This window comes from Citrus clementina, unplaced genomic scaffold, assembly GCF_000493195.1.
Source record: "Citrus clementina cultivar Clemenules unplaced genomic scaffold, Citrus_clementina_v1.0 scaffold_1, whole genome shotgun sequence".
Classification (NCBI taxonomy): domain Eukaryota; kingdom Viridiplantae; phylum Streptophyta; class Magnoliopsida; order Sapindales; family Rutaceae; genus Citrus; species Citrus x clementina.
In genome coordinates, this window is record NW_006263303.1 from 21,677,266 (window position 1) to 21,697,687 (window position 20,422).

General features: G+C 34.5%; 4 protein-coding genes across 4 annotated transcripts; 2 read left to right on the plus strand and 2 right to left on the minus strand.

The window, feature by feature from the left end:
• The first annotated feature begins 3,823 nt into the window (after window positions 1–3,823).
• Window positions 3,824–4,403, plus strand: LOC112101607. Its single transcript, XM_024192327.1, has one exon. The coding sequence runs from the start codon at window positions 3,831–3,833 to the stop codon at window positions 4,401–4,403; it is 573 nt and encodes a 190-aa protein (XP_024048095.1). The 5' UTR covers window positions 3,824–3,830.
• A 12-nt stretch (window positions 4,404–4,415) lies between these two features.
• Window positions 4,416–5,292, plus strand: LOC112095740. Its single transcript, XM_024177856.1, has 3 exons — window positions 4,416–4,482; window positions 4,620–4,769; window positions 4,847–5,292. The coding sequence occupies exons 1-3, from the start codon at window positions 4,416–4,418 to the stop codon at window positions 5,290–5,292; spliced, it is 663 nt and encodes a 220-aa protein (XP_024033624.1).
• Window positions 5,293–6,707: 1,415 nt separating this feature from the next.
• Window positions 6,708–9,650, minus strand: LOC18055259 (receptor-like protein EIX2). The gene has a single exon (XM_024177857.1). The coding sequence runs from the start codon at window positions 9,648–9,650 to the stop codon at window positions 6,708–6,710; it is 2,943 nt and encodes a 980-aa protein (XP_024033625.1).
• Window positions 9,651–11,411: 1,761 nt separating this feature from the next.
• On the minus strand, window positions 11,412–14,287 carry LOC18055260 (receptor-like protein EIX1). The gene is made up of 2 exons (XM_024177858.1): window positions 13,568–14,287; window positions 11,412–13,399 (listed from the first exon to the last, which is right to left on the minus strand). Exons 1-2 carry the CDS (start codon window positions 14,259–14,261, stop codon window positions 11,412–11,414), a joined length of 2,682 nt encoding a protein of 893 aa, XP_024033626.1. The 5' UTR covers window positions 14,262–14,287.
• Window positions 14,288–20,422: the final 6,135 nt, after the last annotated feature.

The window sequence follows — 20,422 nt, forward strand, 5'->3', positions numbered from 1 at the left end:
TCTGCCACTCCTGAGAAGCTCCTGCAGAACTTGTTGGTGGTTCGGGAAACTTAATCTTGAGCGCTAATTGATAACCACTTTTTACTGAGTACAAGCCTTTCTTATCATAGTGCCAGATTATCTCATCTTCTTGGGGGGTTCTCGGTAAAAGAATACTCTTAATAATGTCAGCATCCATCCTTGCAAAGCTTTGGTTGATCATACTTTCGTTCCACTGCTGATTTGGAAGGATGAGTTCTGAAACTTTAGCTCCTGTAGGCAGAGAGGGTTCAACAATTGGCTTAAAAGTTGTTGGCCTAGGTATCCAGTTGCTCGCTTGAATTTGTATTTTCTCTCCATTTTCTATCCTCCACCTCGTACCCTTTTGCAGCACCTGTCTCCCTCATAAAATGCTCCTCCAAATAAACGATGGACTTGAGCCTACTTTAGCATTTAAAAAGTCTGTGTTCTTGTAGTATCTAGCTTTTATCACCTTAGCCACCAAGGACTCTGGATTTTGCAGTAATCTCCAGCCTTGTTTTGCTAAAAGAGCTTGATTAAAGCATGAAACATCCCTGAAGCCCAACCCCCCTCTGATTTTGGCATAGCTCAATTTCTCCCATTTTCCCCAATGAATTCCCTTCTTGTCTTCCTTGGATCCCCACCAAAATCGTGCCATTGCTCTTTGGATGTCATTGCACAATCCTAGAGGTATTTTGAACACGCTCATGGCGTAAGCTGGTACTGCTTGAGCTACAAAAATTATTTGGTCTGAAAGAAAATGACTTTTGGGAAACAAACAGGCTTGACTTAAAGATCCACGAAGGGAGAAGGCCTAGGCAATTGGTCCATTTATGATTATGAATTAGAGGTTCTTTAATTTGGCGTGGAAATTTCCTTTTGACAATTCAACTGGTTTCGACTTTCGAGAAAGTCTTGTTTGTGTTTGTGTTGCATAATTATTGCTTGGAGGCATTTAGGTGTTAAGTAATCCCAGCAAGATTAGCAGAGAGGTAAAGGAGTTTCCTTGATTGTCGCACTGGAATTTATTAAGCCTATGTATCAATTGTTTGATTATTTTGAATTGTGAATTAGAAACACAAAAGAGAATCTATGAAGAAAACGCATTGGAATGAACATTGTTGGATTCGTGTCATGTACATGTGATACACCTCCCAGCAAATATAGAGCTCTATCAATTTCACTACACGACATAATCTTTCAACCATCCAGGGGTCTTCTCACTCGTGTGCCTGTGTACTGTTCATTAGAGTTGCTTCTTCCTCAACATGTAATGTGGCTTCCTTCATGGGCTGCTCATAATTGGACTCATCGATGGGCTGCCCTTCTTGTAAACATTCAGGTTGATCCAACTGAATGTGGAAGGTTGTATCAACATGTGTATTTTTTAGTACATGAGATTTGATGAGGACATTTTCACAAATATGACCATATAAATTCAAAGAGAAGATATCATTCATCTTCATCTTTGTTTCTGAATGCCTTCAAAAGCTCATTGCTTTTATATGCAGAGCAAAACAAGCTAACTTCTTGTGCTATCTGGTTTCGTTGCTGCCTATGGATGTAGAAAACAGAGTAAATATGGTGGATTTAGAAGAAAAGATTACTAGCCCGTCATAGTCTACTACTAATTAAGGTTTTGATTGATATTGAGGCTGGACAGTTGCAGTTTAAATACTATAACTTTAAAGTGTTTAGTAAACACTAACTGTTATAACTTGAAAATTAAGTTTTGTTCTTATACTTGTATTATGAAAAACCTATAATATCTTTACTTTTTTTTGTCAAAATTATTATTTAGAAGTTGTATTTACTATAGATTATCAACTTATATTTCATAATTACATTTTTTTTTTCTACAGAGTTGAAAGTTATAGCATTTCAATAGCAAATAGGACATCCATGCTAGTATAGGATGCATCAAAGTTTTGTAGTTGGCTGCTTGAAAGAATTTTTCTGGACAAATTGTTATCGGCTAAATTCTATACACTCGAAAACGTCAAATGCCTCGATTCATTTCTCCCATGATATAAGACGAATTGATTGTTTAAATCAAATGCTTAAGATGAATCCGAGAGGGATTCATCTTACCAATCAACTTTGACTGGTTAACTTTCTTTCAAAAATTCAGATTCCCGAATTTCATTAGAACTTAACGCTATTATATCTTTGTGGCTGAGTTTGATTATAGTGATGGGATTTTTTAAAATCTTGCAATCACTCCCCATGATCGCTGTTACTGCACAAAATTTAGCTGCTATCTCCATGTGAATAACGAGATTCCGAATCATCAAGCTAATTTTATCCCAACACAACTTACCGAGCTAATTGTATTCGCACGTAAAATGTTGTAGTTGCCATCTTTAATTTTTGCATTCCTCACAATTCTCAAACCTAAATATAATTTGAGAATACTTTTCTATCTTTGCCCTTTGTTGTAATCTCAAGCAACTGTATAATTTGATATGCAATCCAAAGTCCTTAGAAGCGATTTTAATTGGTTTTTTATTACTTGATAATTTGGGTTAGATTGAGGAGAATTTAATTTAATTTTTTTTTGGTGTGGTTCATCACCTACTTTTTTTTTTATTATTCTAATACGAACAAGAAACCATGTAATGATTTCTTTAGGTTTTCATAATATCAAATCAAAAGAAGAAAAAATCATGTAAACGGCAATTGCGTGATAAATTTTGCTTAAAAATAATTAGAGAAATGGTAGGGTTATTTAAACCCACTAAAATACTTTCTGAACCCAATTGTTTATTAAATCCATTACTAAAGTTAAAATTTTTAAAATTTACTCTATAAACTCACCTAAATACCTAATATATCCCTCTTTAAACTAAAACCTCTTTATAACATAGTTTACAGGAAAAACAATGAGAGTTCTTTTCTATTTTCTTTTTTCCTGATCGAGTTAAATAATAAAAATGTATAATCGCAGCCTCTGTTTCTTCCTGCGCAGGTGCACTGCAATTTGGCTATTTTTTTATAACCGAAAAGTGCTTTTTTTTTTAATTCAAAAATTTAGAGTACACCACGAATTAAATTAATTTGCTATCACTTGGATCTCAAAATTTTAGGATGCTTCAAATTTTTGTTTGAAACAAATTGCATCATTCCAACGAGAGAATTGAAAAATATTTAAATTATAAGGAGATTATTTTTTATTTTATTATTTTATGAATTGAATTCTAAAGAGATTTAATTCAAAAGAGAAGAAGAAATTTAATAAAATCCAGTATCAACCACTGTATACCCAAATTACAATTACTAGAACAACAAACAAAAGTTGGAAAGGCTCAACTTTGGATGAGGGATAAGCATACTTCGATTGTGCTTTGCGGTGGGTTCAAAGAGGGAATAAAAAGTAAAATAATTTTATATAATTATTTTTATCTATAATAGTAATTTAGATTATGAGTAATTATGTAATAAAATTATTAATAAAAAAGTGAGTTTGAAAAGTAATTTGGTAGGTTCAAATACCAAATTACCAAAGTAATTTGGTGAGTAATTTGGACAACTCACAGCTCAATCTCGATGATCCAGATTCAAGCCAAGGGCATCAAGTTTATGCTATTAACGGTTATCTGTGACTCTGTCACCAAAATGTCACTCTCCTGCTTCTGCTGACATTTTTTCCCCCCCTTAAAAGGGAAAGAAAATCAACCATCTAATTCTCTTTTTCTCCGGGAAGCCGAAGGTTTGACATTCCCTCTTCTTGAAAGCCTAAACACACAGAACGCTTAAAAGTTAAAACCCACAAACTCATCACACAAACTCGTCTGTTGTTGAGACAATATTTTATTTGTGAGGTTTCAGCAATGGACGAATTAGAAGAAGACAATGGGTTTGAAGTGAGAGAGGAGCTCATGATTTCACCCAATGGTGGTCCAAAGCCTACACAGAGACTTGGCCATTTTCTCAAACCTTGCGTCAACTCCATTAAAGGCCAAGTTTTTGAGCTTCCTACTCACTGTCTTTCCTCCTTGCCCCCCATTTTTGAACCCAAAAGTTGGCCTTTAAATGTAAACTTTCACGGATGGAGGCCGCCGCAAAAGAAATGGAAAGCTTGGGTTGGAAGGATGGCTGCTCTGTATGAATCTATATGGAAGAAAGCCGGTATACATGAAGTAATCTTGAATTCGACGCATGAAATTTGGAGAAACTATGATTTGGTTCTTGGTCTTGCTGAGAAATGGTGTCCGGAGACCAAAAGTTTCATTTTTTCATTGGGTGAAGCCACCATTACATTAGAGGATACGATGATTGCAGGGTACTCTGTTTTGGGTTCCCCTGTTTTTAGCCCTCTTGAAACAGATGAGCTGATGGAAACACAGGAGAAATTGAATCAAGCTGTAAAGGAACTCAATAGAAGTACAGCTAAGAAGCCGTAACATGGTAAGTGGATGGCTAAATTCATGGATAGTGGAGCGAAATTGATCATGAAGCCTTTCTTTCCCTGTGGCTGTCGAGGTTTGATTTTCCAAACTTTAATTCTGTAATTAGCAGATCTGTTTTTCCAATTGCTGTAAAATTAGCTAGAGGGACTAGAATTGCACTCTCGCCAGCTGTTCTTTCTGGAATTTATATAGATTTGAGTTTTTTAAAAGAAAATATTGTTGCTTTAAGTTTGGTAGACAGTTGGGAAGATGAAAATAGGAAGTTAGAGATTACTATATGGTCACCGTTTCGGTTAGTTCAAATATGGGCTAGGGAGAGGTTTAAAGATTTGAGATCTGAGCCTAGTTTGATCATGAGAGGTGAGCCAAGATTTGCTCAGTGGCACAAATTAATGATGAAAGATGAGAATGTGAGGATGGTTCTAGTCTTCTTCTAGATTCATCCCTGGAGTGTTTTGACTGGCGTCCCTATGCGAAAACTCTAAACAACTTGAAGCTGCCTATGTTTTACGGAGAAAAGGAAATAAGGGTACTGGTTGATGGTGACTTGCCAGAGGAATTACAATCATGGGGTCAATGCTTGAGGGTTTCGGAGCTACTTGGGCTGGACTGTGTAGAGCAGTACCTACCGCAGAGAATCACAATGCAATTTGGGATGGACCAAGACCTTCCAGCTAGTGTTGCTCCAGCAAATAAGAGTCCTAAATCTGCATGGAGTTCTTTCTGTAAGCCTGTCACTTATGCCAAATTGTACATACCTTCCAGGCATTACGAGGCAGGTGTTACCACCCGATATCTGAAGTGGTGGAAGAAATCACTGTCACGTCTGCAAAGTGCAAGTGATGGTGCTTTGCCACAAAAAAAGAAATCCCTCGATGTCTAAGATAATACCAAAGGGATCAAAAGGAAAGAGAGAAAATAGTTTCCCTGGTTTTAAACAGATCCCTAAGAAAGCAAAGAGAATGAAGAAAAGTGATGCTGCTGCCTCTACTTGTTCTCATTTTGCATTGAAGAGCTTGGGAAGATCACCAAAGTCATTAAAAAGGAAGAACAGAAACAATGATAACAATAAAGATAATACCAAAGGGATCAAAAGGAAAGAGAGAAAATAGTTTCCCTGGTTTTAAACAGATCCCTAAGAAAGCAAAGAGAATGAAGAAAAGTGATGCTGCTGCCTCTACTTGTTCTCATTTTGCATTGAAGAGCTTGGGAAGATCACCAAAGTCATTAAAAAGGAAGAACAGAAACAATGATTTCTCTCCTGCCCTTGGTTGTCCTCCAAAGAAAGTTCAAAAGCTAGTTGAGCTTTCAAAACAAAAGAAAACTGAATCTGCCCCTGTTGAATTACCTTCAAATAGGCCATCATTGTGTCTAGAAGTGAAGAAAGATGCTAATGACTCTCCTGTTCCTCCTTGTTTTCCTCCCAAATCTAATCATGTGGTGACAACTGATTCCTCTGAAGAAGATAGTCTGACCATAGCAGAACTAATCAAGTCTAGGAAGAAGCATGATGGTTTGTGGGATGAACATGTTGGCAATGCTGAAAATCTGCCTGATCAATCTGAAGCTTATTCTTCAATTGCAGAGTGTGAAGTTGTTAAAGTTATTCCGCCTGAGACAAATTTGGTATTGGGCTCTGGTGTCCAAATTTTGTATGGTGGAATATTATATGGTTAAAATCTTTGGTTGCTTCATTAGCTGATGATACATACATACTTTTGCTTCTTCTGTTGCATGTTTTGCATCTTTTAATTGCTGGTTTGTTTCAGGGCAATTACCTGTAAATTATATGCATATACTGGAGTTATAATCAGCAGTCTATTTATCATTTGGGTGTAAATTCTTTTTGAGTGGGGCTGGATTTCCATTTCTACAGAATCTAAATTGTGAAGCTCCCCCGCAATCATATCTTGAATTTTCGCATCATACTAGAAAATTTCTGCAACAATGTTGGATGGCAGTTGTTTTAATTTTGATCTAGGGGCAGAAAACTTTAATACTAGACTTTAATGCCAAGTGTTTGATAGTGTCTATTTATTCTGTGAGTCTTTTAATTAATGTTTGATAGAACAAAGTAAAATAAAATTTTATAAATAATCCTAGTTAGATATCATACATATTTTGACAGTTTCAAATGTTTGAATGGGTGACTTCAAATATTGGAGTCAACAAATGACTCAATACAAATTCCTTCGCATTTATTGGCTGATCAAATTACATAAGAAGAAATTAAAAAAAAAAAAAGAAAAAAAAAGTTGTACGTAGGACGAATAAACAAAAGCTTCACAATGAAAACATCTACCAACATTTTCTCACAACCCAGAAAATTTTGTTGCCAAGTCTATCAAGGAAATGATAATACCTATACCTCCATTTTCTACTGACAAGTAAAGGACCCATCACCAACCAGAAGCCAACTACAAATCCCAATGCCAAGCTTACATAGAACCAATTCACTTCATCTTCATCACCATCATCATTTCCATCAATATCATCTTCACTTTCATTTTGTGGTGCGGGAGCAGCCACAAAACAGTTGTTAGGAAGTGGAGAACCACAGAGTCGATTTCCAGCAAAAGATGAGGGATCAAAACTTTGAAGCTGTGTGCTTAAAGGAATTTTCCCACTCAATTTGTTATTAGACAAGTTCAAATGACTCAAAAATGTCAAACTTGAAATACTCTGGGGGATTTCACCATAAAGTTGATTTGCAGAGAAATCAATAGACAATATTGATTCCAAAGCACCGATGCTCTTAGGAATTCTTCCGGTGAAAGAGTTGCAAGACAAATCCAATGACACCAATGCTCTGAGATTCATTATTTCTGAAGGAATCTCTCCTGAAAACTTATTTTTGGAGAGGTCTATAAGTCTTATCAACTTAAGAATTGTGTTATATTCAACTGCTTTTCCTTTCAGCACAAGTAATGCATCCTCAATATACTTTCCTGTGGAAACACTTGGATATTGTATATCAGTGCCTATTGAAAAATTGGCTGTCACCATGGAACTAATGTTACTGATGCATTTTGGTATGCTCCCAGAAAGATGGTTATCAGCAAGGTCTAAGACATGCAAAGAAGTTAGACCACAGAGTTGGTTTGGTAAAACACCACGAAACTTATTTGAACGAAGGTTGAGGATCATTAAGCTTGAAAATCTTATTCCAATCCATGTTGGAACATTTCCTACAAACTGATTTTCGCCAATGTCAAGCATTACCAGCTTTGTGCAATTCTGAAATGACACTGGTATTTGTCCGGAGAGAGAATTTTTCCGAAGGTTTAATGATTGAAGGGAACTTAACATTCCCAGAGAGATTGGAATATTACCGGTAAAATTATTGTTGGCTAAATTCAAGACCAACAAATCTTGCCAATTCATCCAACAATCAGGTATTTCCCCAGAAAAATGATTTTCACCTAGTTTGAGAATTCGCATTCCCTTCAATTGATTGATCCCATCACACAAGAAATGAGAAATGGATCCTGACAGGGAATTGCTTGAAAGGTCAAGAGCATACACACTGAATGAAACAAGAGGTAAGGGACCGGATAAATTGTTGAAACTCAAGTCAAGTGACTCAAGTTGACTCACATCAGTTAGATTTGGGATCTCCCCGTGGATATAATTGTGAGAGAGATTTAGATAATTAATCTGGGAGAGATTTTTCCAAACCCAAGTAGGAATTGTACCTACAATTCCTGTATTGGAAATATCTAGAAAAGTTAAATGCTTTTGTGAATGAAGCCATGGGGGAAATTGATTGCCTAACTCGCAAGATTGCAAACCCAACACTTCAAGTTGAAAAGGGGGAAACCAATCAAGACTGACATTGAAGGTTAATGAGTTACCAGACGCTTTGAAGTCCAGCAACCTCGTGAGATTAGAAAAATGAATTTGAGTAAGGGTTCCATTTAATCTGTTCAAGGAAAGATCTACAACTCTCAATGTTGAAAGTTCACCTAAAGACAATGGAACGTGCCCAGAAATGAAATTGTCACTTAGATCAAGAGTGTCTAGATTTCTAAATTGCCCAAGTTTATCAGTCAAAGGACCAAAAATGCGGCAATTTCGCAAAACCAAAATCTCAAGCCCATCAGAAACACATCCTGAGAAAATATCAAAGATTTCAGACATCTCCTGACTCAAGTTGACTCCTGACAAAGATATTGACTTCAAATTGCAAAGTCTTCCCAAAGATCTTGGAATTTTCCCTTCAAGCCTATTCTTTGAGAGATAAAGCCTATTGATAGAAGTAAGATTTCCCAATGCACCCGAAACCTTACCTTCCAAGCTATTGGAGTTAAGAGAAACTTGCTCAAGAAGGCTAAACCTATGGAACCATTTGGGAACGGAAGAATTAAAATGGTTGTTGGACAAATAAAGGTGTCTAAGGGAAGTCAAGTTCTGAACTCCATCAGGAATTTGACCGCCGAAACTGTTATTTCTAAGATCAAGAGAGACTAAATTATGAAGACCGAAAATCCAATTGGGTTCTAAAGAGCTTTGAAATTGGTTATTGGAGAGATCAAGTGTGGCAAGAGATGAAAAATTTGCAACGGACAGAGGAGGAAAGTAAGAGAGACGACAACCTGAGAGCCGCAGCAAGACTAAGGAAGGGAGTGTGTTCATAACAAGCAACCAGTCAGAAGCTCTGCTGAGGTCTACATTGCTTAAGTCAAGGTGCTCCAATGAAGAAAGACCGGATAGCCACCTTAAATTCTCAGCGTATAAACCCAAGTATTTCTGACTGAGGTCAAGATACTGTAGATTAGAGAGATTTGCAAGTTGGTGAGGAATCATTCCTAAAAATCCAGCACTTGAAAGATCAAGGTAGCTTAAATTCACCATGGAACCAAGAAATGGAGGAATCTGAATTCCTCCGAAGTCATTAAAGCTTAAGTCCAAGTAAACCAAATGCTTTAAATTAAGCAAAGAGGGACTTATCTTACCACCCAACATTGATATCTGGGAAGGATTATTTCTGAGTTGAAGCATACGGACATGGCCTGTGAAGTTGTCACAGACAACACCAGCCCATGTGCAGCAATCTTCTTCATCACCAATCCAACTGGCAAGCCGGTTCGAAGGATCTATGAGATCTTGCTTGAACCTTAAAAGTGCCTCTTTCTCACTCCCCATGCAAGCCACATAAGAGCTTCCATTGCAGAAGCTAATATTGATGGTTGCTATGGCAAGTAATAACTTGAGAAAAAGCAGGGCAGCAACTTCACTCATGGTTGAATGGTTTAATTTCATAATAATTAGAAAATCGATAGCAGTGAATCTCCTTTGGTTACCATACAATAGGCTGTTTATAATGACCACGATTTCCACGTATAAGTTGTAGGAAGTTTCTGCGAGTAATTAAAATGCAGGAAATTATACAGTATATTCAAAGAATTTTAATTGTAATGGGTCCAGAAGTAAAGGAGTAGACTTTTAAGTCTGTTCAAGATTTTATCTTTTTCGGTAAACCCCAACGTCTCTTCTGATTCAGAAGTTCGAAAATTTCGTATATCATTTAATAATTGTTAAAAATGGACAACAATTGAACATCAATCAGTTGATGTTATTACATGGGGTTAACAGGCCGGGTTGTTCTTATCAAATCCTTTCTTTAAGTTCTATTAATTCCAAATGATATTGTTTCTTAATTATGTAATTATCAACTATTACTAATCGTTCAATCTAAGTGTGGAATTTTTCTTTTTTTTCCGTACATTGATATTTGACAGTAAAAATTCTACTAATATTATCAGATCTCTACTGAAACTAACTTAAATCATAAATATTATGATATAACCTAGAGTTCTTCCTTCACTATCGGGAGTTGAGTCCGATGCTTCCTGGGACTTGGAGTCAATACTAACAAGAAACTATATATTTATTTATTTCTTTTTCGTGCAGGTCCCGCACTTTTTATCGTATTAGTTGAAGTTTTTGCTTTTGAGTGTGTATTTTTATAGACTCAAGTCAAGTCAAGGCTTAATTAATGTATAACAATTATTGAATTGTATACTTTTAGAGTAATTTCTGCATATGCAGTTAAGAAAGACTAAATGGAAAAATGCCAACCGGGAAACTCTACGTGAAGATCAAAGAAACCACAAGGAAAGTCATTACTCATGACTTATACATATAAAATAAATAAATTAATGGTTTCTTATCAGTCAGTTGCATGTAACGTGGACTGATATTATGGCTAAGCCATTTTAGTCCCCAACGACAAAATTTATGGCTTGTGGCTTGTTATCATCTCCTTTATCATAAGGTAAATCGTTTTTGGGGGCCAATATGCTTATAACTAAATCGTCCCGAGGATATGAATAATGGTGATTGGAATTAGATGAAGAATTTGAAAAGAATTTCATCCTCCCAAATCAAGAAGATTATGAGCTAAAATTAAGACAATTATGACATACATATTGCCATATTTCTTCCTTAATTCTCTATTGATTGCAGCTGAGTTCTGTAATTTGGCCTCCTTCCTGACTACTCATTTTCTCATTTTCCCTATCTTTAACGGTTCTAATTCTTAACCTGTAGTCCCAAAAAAAAATATATGTTTTATTCTCTATAATTTTTTTTAATATACTGACTCTTTTGAACTTCTCCAAATTTAATTATATAAACTAATCCGCAAAGTTTATCACCAGTCAAACAAGACGCATCGGAGCTATGCAGTACAAAGACGATTTTTTTTTTTTTCTAATTAAGTTGTTTTCTAGATAAATTTCATGTAGATGAGAGGGAATTGAATTGCCATAAGCATATTAATATTTTTAAACAAAAAGTGTTTTTATTCGAGCCAATGCTCTGCTACTCCCCTTCTTCTTCTTTTTTTTTTTTTTTTAAATTTTAATGTTACCCATCTCCGAACATACAATTGAAGTACGAGAAAAATTTTCCCAAAAATTAAGAAACAGGAACTATTACAACTCCAACAATATATTCTCACAACATTGTTGAGCATCTTTTATTGAGAAATAAGAGCAATTACACTCCAAAAATCAGCAATATAACTCCTAGTAACAAGCTGACATTAAGCCAGCTCAGTTCATGTTTTCCTCCTGATCCACGTTCGTATACAGGTGTTGAAACATTCCCCGCACACAATTTTCGAAGTGGAAGTCCACACAGATATTCGTTGCCGATATAAGAGTCTGAATCAAAGGTAGCAAATTGACCTTGGGCAGGAGGAACTTCCCCGCTCAAGTTGTTATACGATATGTTGAAGATTTCTAAAAACTCCAAATTTACCATATTCTTGGGGATTTCACCCTGGAGCCGGTTAGAAGAGAAATCAAGAGCCTCTACTGACTTCATAGCACCCATATTCACTGGAATTCTTCCACTGAAGAAGTTATGTGACAATTTCAATGTCTGTAGCCCTACAAGATTCGTCACTTGGGATGGAATCTCTCCTGAAAAATAATTGGCTGAAAGGTCTAAAACTTTAAGATAATATGGATAGCCTATAGGGTATTTGACCACTTTCTTTTTGTACACAATTAGTGCATCTTCAAAAAATTTGTCTACTTCAAGAACTTCCTTGGCCATACCTGCTAAGTTATTGATACATCTTGGAATAACACCGGTAAGATTGTTAGAAGAAAGGTCTAAAATTTGTAGAGAAGCTAAACCACAGAGTTCCGGCGGAAAAAAGCCATGAAACAGGTTTGCCCTAAGTGACAGAAGTATTATTCCTGATAATCTCTCTCCAATCCATGTTGGAATGTTTCCCACAAACTCATTTTCGCTAATGTCAAATAATCTTAACTCGGTACAGTTTTGAAGTGACACTGGTATTTTTCCAGAGAACCTGTTACCGCGAAGGTGCAGTATCTGAAGGGAGCTTAAAGTTCCCAGCGACGTTGGAAGGTTGCCGGTGAAATCATTTTCACCTAAATGGAGGAAGAACAAGAATGACCAATTCATCCAACAATCAGGTATTTCTCCGGACAAAGTATTGTTCCCCAGGTTGAGAACTTGCAATCTCATTGAGTTATTCATCTCATTGCATAAAAACCTGGAAAGGGTTCCTGACAAGAAATTGCTGGAGAGGTCAAGTGCAGTTAAACTGGAAGGTATGAGAGGCAAAGGACCGGACAGGCTATTGGAACTCAAATCAAGTGTTTCAAGCTGGGCAGCATCATTTAAATCTGGAATCTGTCCGAAGATTTGGTTATAAGAAAGATTCAAGTAATTTATTTGAGAGAGAGATTTTACTAGCCTATCAGGGATGGTATCTGAAATGCTTGAGTTGGACAAGTCTAGATAAATTAAATGATTTTGTGAAAGAAGCCACTGCGGAAACTGAGGCCCAATAAAACAAGAGCTCAATCCTATTGCTTGAAGTTGAAATGGAGGGGTCCAACTAGGACTGACGACTTTCAACACTAAGGAGTTCCCGGATGCATCAAAACCCACAAGTTTTGTGAGATTTGCAAAATGATTTTCGGAAAGAGTTCCATTCAAATTGTTTGTAGAAACATCTAGGTATCTTAGAGATGAAAGTTGCCCTAGAGATAATGGAATATGACCAGATATGTTGTTGAAACTTAAGTCCAGAGAATCCAAATTTTTAAAGTTCCCAATTTGATTAGTCAAAAGACCAAAAAGCGTATTGTTACTCAAATCCAATGACTCTAGTACATTTGAAGCACATGCTGAGAACATATCTAAGACTTGAGATATCTCCTGACTCAATTTGTTACCTGACAGGTTGACAGACCTTAAGTGACGAAGTCTTTTGAATGCTCTTGGAATTTTGCTTTCAAGTCTATTGAATGACAGATCAAGGCTTTTTATGGAGGTTAGGTTCCCTAGAGAACCTGGGATGGAACCTTGCAACTCATTGTAGCTGAGAGACAGGTACTCAAGATCAATGAACTTGTTGAACCAGTCAGGCACAGAGGAGCTGAAGTGGTTTCGAGATAAATCAAGATGTTGGAGAGAAGTGGAGTTTTGAATTGCATCAGGTACTGCACCTTGGAAATTATTAGTGCTCAGATCCAGAAAAACCAAATTAACAAGGCCAAGAACTTGATTAACAATCGAAGAGTCGGCGAATTGATTATCAGAAATATCAAGAGTAACAAGAGAAGAGAAATTGGCAAAAGAGAGTGGAGAAATGTGATGCAGTAGACAACCTGAGAAACGCAACGTTTCCAAAGAATGGAGTGAATTTGTGATCAGTGGTCCATCAGATGTCTTGCTAAGATCCACACCACTCAAATCAAGGTGCTTCAACAAAGAAAGATGAGATACCCAACCAAAATCCTCAACGTATAATCCACCCAAGTAATTAGGACGAAGGTCAAGAAATTGGAGATTGGAAAGATTACCAATTTGGTGTGGAATAATTCCAACAAATCCAGCTCTAGAAATGTTCAAGTACATTAAATTCTCCAAAGAACCAAGAAATCGAGGAATTTGGATCCCTTGAAAATCGTTGTAGCTCAAGTCCAAGTGAATCAAATGCTTTAAACCGAGCAAAGACGGGTTTATCTTACCAACAATTTTTGACCTCTCATAAGCTTCATATTCAGCAGGTGATCCGTCATCTCTGGAAGGATTTCTGAGGCGGAGCTCAAGGACATGGCCTGTGATGTTGTCACACACAACACCATACCATTTGCAACAATCTCCAACGCCAATATTATTCCAAGAGGCAAGCCGGTTCGAAGGATCTTCCAGATCTTGCTTGAAGCTCAGAAGTGCTTCCCTCTCACTCTCAATGCAACCTGCTGCAGCATATGAGCTTCCATTGCAGAAGTTTATGTTATTATTAATGGTTGATATCACCAGAAAATGGAGGAATAGAAGGGCAACACCGACACTCATGGTTGGTTTGTTTGATTTCTTGATAACATGAACAACAGATTGCTATTTTATTTATAGTAAATTAACATCTCATTTTCAGCTTGCAGGATGCGGGAAATTTCTTTCCCGATAACTTAATTCGTTTTCTGTTCTAGTTAAAGACAAGACTAAAGACATCAATATTTGTAGTCTTCGTTGACTTAATTTTATATTCCAACTTGAACACTCTGTTTCAACTTAATAGTAACTAAGATTGAACACCCTGTTTCTTTCTTTTCTTTTTTAATAATTCTTTTTCATAAAATATGAAATTCTGGAAATGAAACCCAAAGCTTTTGAAATTTCCTAGACCTAGAAGTGGGACCAAAAGCAAATCATCTTTAACATCTGGAGGCAAAGTAAGATCAAGGAAATTTCCTTGAGAAATTTGAGTGATGCAGATGGTGGCTTGATAAATCAACACGAAACATTTAGACAGCCTTGATTAAAGTGAAAACTCCATTTCTGGTCAATAACCAATTGAATGGAAAAGTTTGTGAAATTCACTTTGCAAATCTCTCAAGTCTAAGTTTGTGAAATTTGTTAATTTTCATCAATAAATAATAATTAACTTAAATAAATGATTCATCATATGAAAAATGATTTTTAATAATTAAAAAAATTAAATATTTAGTCCATGAAATAATAATTGCTAATTTATCGTTTTACGTAGAACACTTTAAATTATCTCTGTAACTAAATTATTATCAATCAATAATACGACATGTCATCTATTTTCTTATCATAGAAACAACACTTCATACAAATCCTCAAAAATATATGACATGCCACCCATAGGAAGAACTTACAAAACGTGAGATCATACAATCTTAACCCATGTATGAGTTTTACAACGCGTCATCTATGTACTAAAACTATACACAACTTGTCGTGCAGAATTCGTAAATTGCACCAGATGTCAACTTTATGACAAGTTCAAAATGACAAGTCATACAGTTTTCTTTTAAGAGTAAGGTAGCGGTTGTTTTTTAACTTAATAATTTAAAGTGATTTGATTTAATTAATTAAGTTAATTAGAGGTGTTTGTTTTTAGAACTTAATGATACTTTTTTGATAATTTTGACTTAATAAAATAAACCAATTTTTTTGGCTTTTTACTTAATGGAGAAATCTTAATTAAATCAATTACTTGCTAATGTCAAAAATATCCCTACTTTATAATTTATTTTTCATGGCTATCCCAAAACTCACCCATAGACATTTACCCCAAATAAAAATATCCATGTTTTTTCTTTTTTATATTATATACGATAAAATTTGAAATTTATGGTATTTTATATATTAAAATTCTAAAATAATTATGTATTCACTTGAATATAGTTTTACTTATAAATGTTAAAATATTGTAGTATTTAATATATTATTTATTTGACATTCAAATTTAATAAGGATACAAATGTAAAAGTACATATTTTCAACTTTTTAAGTAAAAAAAAAAAACTTAATACTTATTTTTCGAGATTCAAACGAAAAAACAAACATATTATTCAGATTCAGATATTCAGATCTATTCATAATTTAGATTAATTCAGGTCTATTCAGATTTCAAACAAAAAAACAAACGCCACCTAAGTATTGTGTGGCTGTGGTGGTGGCCATGGCACGTCATCTTTGCAAGAACTGTGCTACTGTCGTCCCGGATGATCCTGAAGCTTGGTCATAATAATTTAGTTATAGAGACATTTTAAAACAGAACTTAGAACACGATCTGTATAGTAATGAATATCCCCAACAAGAACAGTGGAATGTTAAAAGTAATTTTTTTTTTTTTTGGTTGTGTTAGACCAAAATATGAAAGGTCCAAACTCATGAAAAATATAGGCCCAATGAAATTATTTAATATAAAATAACTCAGGCATGTTCTCTATATGAACGACCAAGATACTAACAATTCTAACTAAAGTGTCTAAATGCAAGACACGACAAAAAAAACCAAAAGCGTGATTCAACAAAGAACGACCTAGGTCCATTCTTGACAAAGAACGACCTAGGTCCATTCCTCGCAAAGAACGACCTAGGTCCATTCCTCGCAAAGAACGATCTAGGTCCATTCCTCGCAACGAACGACCTAGGTCCATTCTTTACAAAAAACGACATAGGCACTTAGAAAATATTTCTAAGTAAAACGTTCAAATGGCGAGTTTTCAAAAAAGTGCCAAAGACATGATTTAACAAAGAATGACCTAAGTCTATTCTTTACAAAGAACGACCTATGTCCATTCCTCGCAAAGAACGACCTAGGTCCATTCCTCGCAAAGAACGACCTAGGCACTTAGAAAATATTTCTTAATACGCCTAAAGGGCAAGGCTTTGGCAAAATGTCAAAGGCATGATTTAACAAAGAACAACCTAGGTCTATTCCTCCTAAAGAACGACCTAGGTCCATTCATCACAAAAAATGACCTAGATACTTCGAAAATATTTCTAAATAAGAGCACACGAGCTACTTGAAATGGGCCTACGGGCAAATGCGGAATGGGCTTACAGGCAAATACAGATTCTACGGAATGCGCCTCCGGACAAATACATATTCTATGGAATGCGCCTACGGGCAAATACACATTATACGGAATGGGCTTACGGGCAAATATAGATTCTACGGAATGCGCCTCCGGACAAATACACATTCTACGGAATGCGCCTACGGGCAAATACACATTATACGAAATGAGCTTACGGGCAAATACACATTCTACGGAATGCACCTTCGGGCAAATACACATTCTACGAAATGCGCCTACGGGCAAATATACATTCTACGGAATGGGCCTATGGGCAAATACACATTCTACAGAATGCGCTTATGGGCAAATATACATTCTACGAAATACACATATGGGCAAATATATGCATTTTACGGAATGCGCCTACGGGCATAATGCACTTACAGGCAAAATGTTGCAAAATCAATCTTCTTTGTAAGGAACGAATATAAGTGCCGAATTTAAGTTAAAGTCCATTAAAGGTTAACAGCCCAAAAACATGACAAATGTCCAAAGATTATTTGTCATGAACAAGCTTGACACATAATGACATGTGTCTTTATGCATGAGTTTTGCAAACACTTGTCACTAAGACAATGCCACGTGTCATGATGGCACCTCAACCTCATAGATCAAATTGCCTATATAAAGACCAAGACTCCCCATTTGAAGGTAAGAGAAAAAGGGTAAGGAAATGTTGTCATTCTCTCTCTAAATTCTCTCTTTACAATCAAATTTAAAAGGCTAACTTGAGTATCGGAGGGTTATTGCCGACAACCCCAGCACCCTTTGATAATTGTTTCTTTTTGCAGAACAATTAACGACAAGGAGACATGTAATTTGAGACACTCGCCTCAAGGAAAAAATAAGCCACAGAACTCGATTTTGAAGAAAGCCCGAAACACAAATCAATCGCTGTACATTGAGCAAAAATTTTGCATCAACAGGTTGAAAACCTAATTACGTGAACACAAATTTCTAATCATATTGTCGATCATCCTATGTATGTCCTATGACTTCAGTGATATTTTACACTAATATTTCGTAAGAAAACCATGTCACAATACAACTGTTATTGTCTAATAAAATTTTCACTGGTGCAAAGACGTTCAATTATATCAGTTAATCATTTGTGATTAATTAATATTGTGTGATTCTGTGAAAAGAAATAATAATAACATCGTGTGTTATGTTAGACAATATATAGATTTATTAATGCACCACACAAATTTTTACTATTTATATCATCTTATTGTGTTTAACGAAAAATAATCTTATGGAATTTTGAAATATTACTCAAGATATTTGCCTGACATATTTGAGCAGGGACTATCACATCAATTAACATATTACAGAATATTAAAATTAATAATACAATAATAAGAATTTTATGAAATGAATTAAAGTGTTGAATGCTTTATGATCCTTTAACGAAAAATTATCTTATGGAATTGTTTTATTTTGTTTGTTGGAATTTTTTTTTTAATTGTACCTATTCATATCTTTTTGGTGTTTGTCAATCGGCTAAACATAGTTAAGAAAAGAGATATTATTATTGTTAGTCTAAAAGATAGTCGAAGGTATTAAATACTTTCTATCAAGGATTAAATCCAGACTTTGCATTGTTGTCGTGTGATTTTTAATAAAGATTTAATTTGGTTCGAATTTTTAAAGTCCTCTTTTCCAATGTTTGTTATGTTTTCGAATACAGTTCCAGCATATCCTTTGTGTAAGTGGTCATAAATTATGGCATTCATAGTTGTGCAGTATTCCTAAGTAAAATTACTCATTCAACTATAGGATCAGGATTCTCTCATGATCTGATCATGTTCTGAGCAAATAACTCAATCACTGATTGGGTGTTAAAAAATAAAAAAGTGAAAAAAGTTAAATCTTATCCATACACTACCATTAAAAGATACATGATAAAAAAATCATTAAAAACTCAATAATGCTCAGATCAGGAGAATATCCTGATCCTTCAACTATAAACTTTCTAATTAGTCATAAATCAATATAAGTGGTGGGTTTTAGTATTAATTTATATTTCATGACACATTATATAATATTAAACATCATGAAAGAGATTTCTCTTATTTTTATTTTATTGTTATTATTGTTTTTAAATAAGCCATTGCGTACCGTCTAAAAAGAAAAAAGAAAAAAAGAAAAAAGGCCATTGCATAGTGAGGTAGATAAATGCAGTCGTCTATGGATCAATAAATGCAGCCATCTCCCTTGAACTTACTCGCTCTAGCCCACAACCTCATACAGCCCAGACCTAAATTTGTTATGGGCATCGCCGCTGAGTTTCTCAGATTGAATAATCCCAACTCAAATAGAAAATAATATCTCTAGACGAGATACCCACCTAATATTTTTTATATATTATTTTATTATTAAGATTTTTTTCACAATTATATTTTTATTACGTGATATTTCAATTGTTATCATTTTACTACCAAATAATTAATTTCTTTTAAAAAATGATGTAGTCACAAGGCTGTTTAGTGTATTTTAATTTGATAAATTTAAACAATAGTGATAATTTGATATAAACTGAAAAAGATAAATAGTAATTTAATAATTTCCCATAATTCAGGTGGTAAGTAGATAAATTTTCAATAAAATAAAATAATTATTTAGGATTATTAAATTAATTATTGTAATTGATATGTACTTATTAAATTGATTAGCTAAATACAAATGTTAAAAGAACAAGCAACCAAGATAAAATAGTTTTCTTAAAATAATAATTTATTTTTATAAAATTTATTATAATTTATTTTGATTTATTAAAAATGATATAAAATAAATATTATAATAACATTATTTTATTAATATAAGCAGTTATTTTCAAAAGTTTTAATATTGAAAATATTTTTTAGATTTTTTTTTAATTTTAGAGGACAAAATCATTTATCTAAGCACTAAGGGTTAAAATAGTCTTTTAACAAAACAATTATTAAATATTCTATTATTTTTAATATTTAGTGGTAAAATGTAATTATCAGAAAATTTGAGTGATAAAATAATATGTAAGAAAACATTAGATAAATATTTCTGAGTATCCTTTCTAAATTGAAACTTTGAATTCTAATAATTATAAAAGTTTGAAGAATTTAATATTTTGTGTTGGTTAACTTTATTATGGATCTGTTAATATTGTAATACTGATTAATAAATGAAATATCACACATTCCACCAAATTTACAACTAATATATATAGTATATGTGGTACTAAAAAGATGGCTAAATTAAATAGTAATAGTGGAGGGAGGAGGGTATTTCGTTGTGACAAATGACCCTTCTATAATAAGTATATGATGCTTCCACTGCACAGAAAAAATTTCGACTTTAAAGAATACAATTTCAGTGATCAACATTCAAGTTTCAAGCCCACGAAATTTAAGTTCTATGCCTCAAGAATGGGGACTGTGAGTCTGACCAAAAGTATTCTTTCACACGAAGAAACCTATTTAAATATTAAAGAATGAAAAAAGGAAAATCAACCATTCAAATCTCAAAATGCTGACACTGTTTCTTCATATTTAACTCCAATCTCCTTTTTTTGGGAAGCAAGAGGCTCTATAGATTCCCTCTTTTTGGAAAGCCACAAACACTTATTATATAACCCAC